Source organism: Oncorhynchus nerka, linkage group LG8, assembly GCF_034236695.1.
Source record: "Oncorhynchus nerka isolate Pitt River linkage group LG8, Oner_Uvic_2.0, whole genome shotgun sequence".
Lineage (NCBI taxonomy): Eukaryota > Metazoa > Chordata > Actinopteri > Salmoniformes > Salmonidae > Oncorhynchus > Oncorhynchus nerka.
Genome location: NC_088403.1, coordinates 46,517,877 through 46,523,876, shown reverse-complemented (window position 1 = coordinate 46,523,876; position 6,000 = coordinate 46,517,877). Strand labels below are relative to the sequence as shown.

The window sequence follows — 6,000 nt, the reverse complement described above, 5'->3', positions numbered from 1 at the left end:
CATCTTACTTATCTGGTGAGTGTGTCTGCGTCCGAAATGGCACCCTATTCCCTTTATAGTGCTTTTGACCAGTGCCCATAGGTAATAAGGTGTCATTTGGGATACACCTTATGACGTTGCCTTCTATTCCCATTTGTCAGACTAGAAGTTTCCAGTGCTGTTAAGACCAATGGGTGTATATGGGCTCCCTCTCCAGTCTTGGCTAATGATAGGGCCTCTCTCTTTCTCTCTCTCTCTCTGTCTCTCTCCTCCCTCTCTCTGTGTCTGTGTCTCTCTTTCTGTGTCTGTGTCTCTTTCTCTCTGTGTCTGTCACTCCCCCCTCTCTTTATGTCTGTCTGTCCCCCCTCTCTCTGTGTCTCTGTCTCTCTCTCTCTCTGTGTCTGTGTCTCCCTCTCTCTGTGTCTGTGTCTCTCTCTCTCTGTGTCTGTCACTCCCCCCTCTCTTTATGTCTGTCTGTCCCCCCTCTCTCTGTGTCTCTGTCTCTCTCTCTCTGTGTGTCTCTGTGACTGTTTCTGTCCTCTCTTACTTTTTCTCTTTCTCTTTCTCTCCGGTGGGAAAGTTTAGCCTCTGTCACTCCTCTGTTCTACCTTCTAACACAGAACTTCTAAAGTAATTTATTCTCTATGACCATTCCAGTTCCACAACATCCAATTTTCCTCCTGATATTGTCTGTCCCTGAACAAGAACCTTCTTGAGAAGGGGGGAGAGGGAGGAGAGGAAGTGATACCGTATCTCTGATCCGATGCCCTCATCTATCGCTTCTTATATCTCTCTAACTGATCCACTCTTTATCTTTATCTAGTAAACATTGTCTATGTACATTTTTATCCCTCCCTCCCTCCCTCCCTCCCTCCTCCCTCCCTCCCTCCCTCCCTCCCTAATTCAGATGGTTCTGCTGATGTCTGCTGTGTGAGATGGTGTGACTGTGTCTGTGTTTGTGTGTGTGAGAGAGAGAGTGTGAGGGGCGTCCTCCTGCCAGACATATGGACCTGATCACAGCCGCCTGGTGCTGATGTTTTCTTTGGGAATGTTGACATGCTGACAGGCAAGACGCTCCACTGACATAACAATCCTAGTTAGAGAGAGAGAGAGAGAGAGAGAGAGAGAGAGAGAGAGAGAGAGAGAGAGAGAGAGAGAGAGAGAGAGACAGAGAGACAGAGAGGGAGGGAGAGCAAGAGCAAGAGCAGAGAAGAAGAGAGGAGGAGAAAATATAAAATGTACTTCACGGCTGTGACTGCCCCTTTTCCCTCTGTATCTCTCTCCTTCTCTCTCCGTGTCTTTCTCCCTCTTGCGCTGAACTTTTTTCATTATTTTTTTTAATGATTTTGGGAGAGGGGGGGAGAGGGCCATTTGAAACCTGATTGGGTGCTGGAGCATCACACACACACAGGAGCCTGAGGGCAAGAAACTGAGAGAGAGACAGAGAGAGAAGGGATCAGCTGTAGCTTCTCCTAGCGGGACAGACAGACATTTCACTGTAACTGCTCAGCCACACGCCCTCTCCAGTCAGCGCCCTCCCTCGCTAATAGAAAGACCAGATCAGGACTCCAACAGAGAAGAGGAGAGACAGACAGACAGACGGGGCCACAGGACAACTATTTCATCATCATCACTGGTGCTATTCTCTTTTTTGGAAGTGCTTTTGGAGAAATCCTCGTGGAAAAATTCTGCCTTGCCTGGCGTCCATGTTGCAGTGTGGCTGGAGACAAATGGGAACGTAGGAAAACACCATCATCAAATACTTGTCGTTGTCACTATTGGACATCCTGTTTCTAAGTGTTTTATAAGAACCTCTGCTGACACCTGGAGCTGACAGGACAGGACAGTATGTCTACTGTAAGGAACCCAGTGTCTATGTGGACCTATATCTTGCTTCTATGGAGCTTCCTGGTTAGTAGGACTTCATCCTGGCCGGCTTCGGAGCAACAGCTACACCATCTCAGCTCCCTCCGCTACGGCTCCGGACCCCCAGCCTCTCCGGCCCTCAACCTCACCCTCTCTGAGAGCGCAGAGTCCAAGGTGGAGCGCCTGGGCCAAGCCTTCAAGAAGAATGTGCGCACGCTCCGGGAGAAGAGCGCACGTCTGGACCTGGTGTTCCTGGTGGACGAGTCGTCCAGCGTGGGGGCCAACAACTTCCTGAGCGAGCTGCGCTTCGTACGGAAGCTCCTCTCGGACTTCCCCGTGGCCCCGGAGGACACGAGGGTCGCCCTGGTTACGTTCTCATCCAAGACCCACGTAGTGACCCGGGTGGATCACGTCAAGGCGCCGAAATCACACCAGCACAAGTGTTCTCTGTTTAACCAGGAGATCCCTGCTATCACCTACAGAGGAGGAGGGACCTATACCAAAGGAGCCTTCCAACGGGCTGCGGTGAGTGTCGATGCGTGTGCGTATGCGTGTCAGTGTGTGGAACCTGGATTCTTGTGTGCGTGTGCGTGTGTGTGTGTGTGTGTGTGTGTGTGTGTGTGTGTGTGTGTGTGTGTATACCAGATTTGCATGTATGTGCGTTGTGGGTGTGTATCCATCTCAAATTCAACATCACTGATTGAAGTGGATTTAACAGGTGACATCAAGAAGGGATCATAGCTTTCACCTGGGTTCACCTGGTCAACCAATGTTACGGAAAGATCAGGTGTTTCTCATGTTTTGTTCATGCAGTGTATATTATAGTGAGCTATGTCAAGAATCCAATATATACAGGGCTTTCGGAAAGTATTCAGACCCCTGGAAATTTTTCCACATTTTGTTACATTACAGCCTTATTCTAAAATTGATTAAATTGTTTTTTTTCCCCCTCATCAATCTTCACACAATACCCCATAATGAGAAAGCAGAAGCAGGTTTTTAGAAATTTTTGCAAATTAATAGAAATAAAAACGGAAATATCACATTTACATAAGTATTCAGACCCTTTGCTCAGTACTTTTTGAAGCAACTTTGGCAGTGATTACAGCCTCGAGTCTTCTTTGGTATGACACTACAAGCTTGGCACACCTGTATTTGGGTAGTTTCTCCCATTCTTCTCCACATATCCTCTCAAGCTCTGTCAGGATGGATGGGAAGCGTAGCTGCACAGCTATTTTTAGGTCTCTCCAGAGATGTTTGATCTTGGTTTCATCAGACTGGTGAACCTTCTTTATCATGGTCAGAGTCCTTTAGGTGACTTTTGGCAAACTCCAAGAGGGCTGTCATGTGCCTTTTACTGAGGAGTGGCTTCCGTCCGGCCATTCTACCATAAATGCCTGATTGGTGGAGTGCTGCAGAGATGGTTGTCCTTCTGAAAGGTTCTCCCATCTCCACAGAGGAACTCTGGAGCTTTGTCAGACTAACCATCGGGTTCTTGGTCACCTTCCTGACCAGGGCCCTTCTCCCCCGATTGCTCAGTTTGGCCGGGTGGCCAGCTCTAGGAAGAGTCTTGGTGGTTCCAAACCTCTTCCATTTAAGATTGATGGAGGCCAATGTGTTCTTGGTGAACTTCAATGCTGCATAAATGTTTTGGTACCCTTCCCCAGATCTGTGTCTTGACACAATCCTGTCTCGGAGCTCTACAGACAATGTCATGGCTTGGTTTTTGCTCTGACATGTACTGTCAACTGTGGGACCTTATATAGACAGGTGTGTGCCTTTCCAAATAATGTCCAATCAATTGAATTTACCACAGGTGGACTCAAATCAAGTTGTAGAAACATCTCAAGAATGATCAATGGAAACAGGATGCACCTGAGCTCAATTTCGAGTCTCATTGCAAAGGTCTGAATACTTATGTAAATAAGGTAATACATTAGCAAAAAAAAATAAATGTTTTCGCTTTGTCATTATAGAGTATTGTGTGTAGATTGATGAGGAACATGTTTTTATGTAATCCATTTTAGAATAACGCTGTAACATAAAACAAAATGAGGAAAAAGTCAAGGGGTCTGAATACTTTCCGAATGCACTGTACATATAAAGTGGGTAAAATACTATGTACTGTACAAACAGATGTAGGATCTTAATTTGAGTCAGTTTGCTACAGCAGGAAAATAATCCTGCAGCAACAGGAAATGTGAATAATTATGTGGATTATAATTCATGGACATTTTTTTCGGGGTTGATACATTTTTAGTTTTGGGAAATCTAGTCTGACATTTTAAAGTGGAAAATATAAGCCTTTTTAAACCTCGAATACACTACATTTTTGCATTTCCTGCTGTGCAGAAAAATGATCAGCGTCAAAAGATCCTACATCTATAGTGTAGCTGCCTCCAAGGTGCAGGGGGTGGCTGGGGTCCTTGATGATCTTCTTGGACATCCTGTGACACCAGGTGCTGTTGATGTCTTGGAGGGCAGGCAGTGTGCCCCCGATATTGCATTGGGCTGATCGCACCACCTTCTAGAAAGCTCTGCGGTTGATACAGCCCGACAGGATGCTCTCAATGGTGCACCTGCAGTTTGTGAGGGTCTTAGGGGCCCAAGCCAAATTTCTTCAGCCTCTTTAGCTGTTGCACTTTCTTGACTACACTATCAGTGTGAAGGGACCATTTCAAGTCGTCAGTGAACTTGAAGCTTTTGACCCTCTCAACTGCTTCTCTGTGGATCAAATCAAATCAAATCAAATGTATTTATATAGCCCTTCGTACATCATCTGATATCTCAAAGTGCTGTACAGAAACCCAGCCTAAAACCCCAAACAGCAAGCAATGCAGGTGTAGAAGCACGGTGGCTAGGAAAAACTCCCTAGAAAGGCCAAAACCTAGGAAGAAACCTAGAGAGGAACCAGGCTATGTGGGGTGGCCAGTCCTCTTCTGGCTGTGCCGGGTGGAGATTATAACAGAACATGGCCAAGATGTTCAAATGTTCATAAATGACCAGCATGGTCGAATAATAATAAGGCAGAGCAGTTGAAACTGGAGCAGCAGCACAGTCAGGTGGACTGGGGACAGCGAGGAGTCATCATGTCAGGTAGTCCTGGGGCACGGTCCTACGGCTCAGGTCAGTTGAAACTGGAGGATGGGGGCGTGCTCTCTCTGCTGTCTCCTGGAGTCCACCATCAGCTCCTTCGTTTTGTTGAAGTTGATGGAGAGGATATTTTCCTGGCACCGTTCTGCCAAGGCACTCGCCTCCTCCCTGTAGGCTGTCTCGTCGTTGTTGGTAATCAGGCCTACCACTGTTGTGTTGTCTGCAAACTTGATGATTGAGTTGGAGACGTGCATGGCCACGCAGTCATGGGTGAAGAGAGAGTAAAGGAGGGGGCTGAGCACGCACTCTGTGGGGACTCCGTGTTGAGGATCAGAGTGGCAGAGGTGTTAGTTCCCTACCTTCACCAGTTGGGGTCGGCCTGTCCGGAATTCCAGGACCCAGTTGCACAGGCATAGGTTCAGACTCAGGGCCCTGAGCTTAGTGATGATCTTGGAGGGCACTATGGTGTTGAAGGCTGAGCTGTAGTCAATGAACAGCATTCTTACATAGCTATTCCTCTTGTCCAAGTGGGATAGGGCAATGTGTCATCTGTGGATCTTTTGGGGCGGTATGCAAACTGTAGTGGGTCTAGGATGTCAGGTAAGATGGAAGTGATATGATCCTTAACTAGCCTCTCAAAGCACTTCATTATTACTGAAGTGAGTGCTATGGGACAATAGTCATTTAGATCAGTTACCTTCACTTCCTTGGGCACAGGAACGATTGTGGACATCTTGAAGCATGTGGGGACAACAGACTGGAATAGTGAAAGATTGAATGTGTCTGTAAACACTCTGGCCAGCTGGTCTGCGCATGCTCTGAGGACGCGGCATGGGATGCTGCCTGGGCCTGCAGCCTTGCGATGGTTAACACGCTCAAATGTCTTACTCAAGTCAGCCACGGAGATGGGGAACATACAGTGCTCATGAGAAGTGTGGGCCCACATCAGCGGCTCTGTGTTGTTTTCCTTGAAGAGGGCGAAGATGGTGTTTAACTTGTCCAGGAGCGAGGCGTCGTGGTTGACTTTCAATTTATAACCCGCAATTGTTTGGAGTTCCTGCC

The 6,000-nt window shown here is 47.4% G+C and overlaps 1 protein-coding gene across 5 annotated transcripts in view; it reads left to right on the top strand.

Annotated features, from left to right (window-relative positions):
- The first annotated feature begins 1,270 nt into the window (after positions 1–1,270).
- The window catches only part of LOC115133432 (sushi, von Willebrand factor type A, EGF and pentraxin domain-containing protein 1-like), a 149,392-nt gene continuing 144,662 nt past the window's right edge, over positions 1,271–6,000 (top strand). For 2 of the 5 annotated variants that reach the window (XM_065021845.1, XM_065021842.1), the window contains exon 1: positions 1,271–2,370. In XM_065021845.1, the coding sequence (XP_064877917.1) occupies positions 1,828–2,370 (543 nt within the window). In that variant the 5' untranslated portion in view covers positions 1,271–1,827. The remainder of the gene's footprint in view (positions 2,371–6,000) is intronic. The other 3 variants (XM_065021844.1, XM_065021843.1, XM_029666649.2) reach the window with 3 other exon arrangements.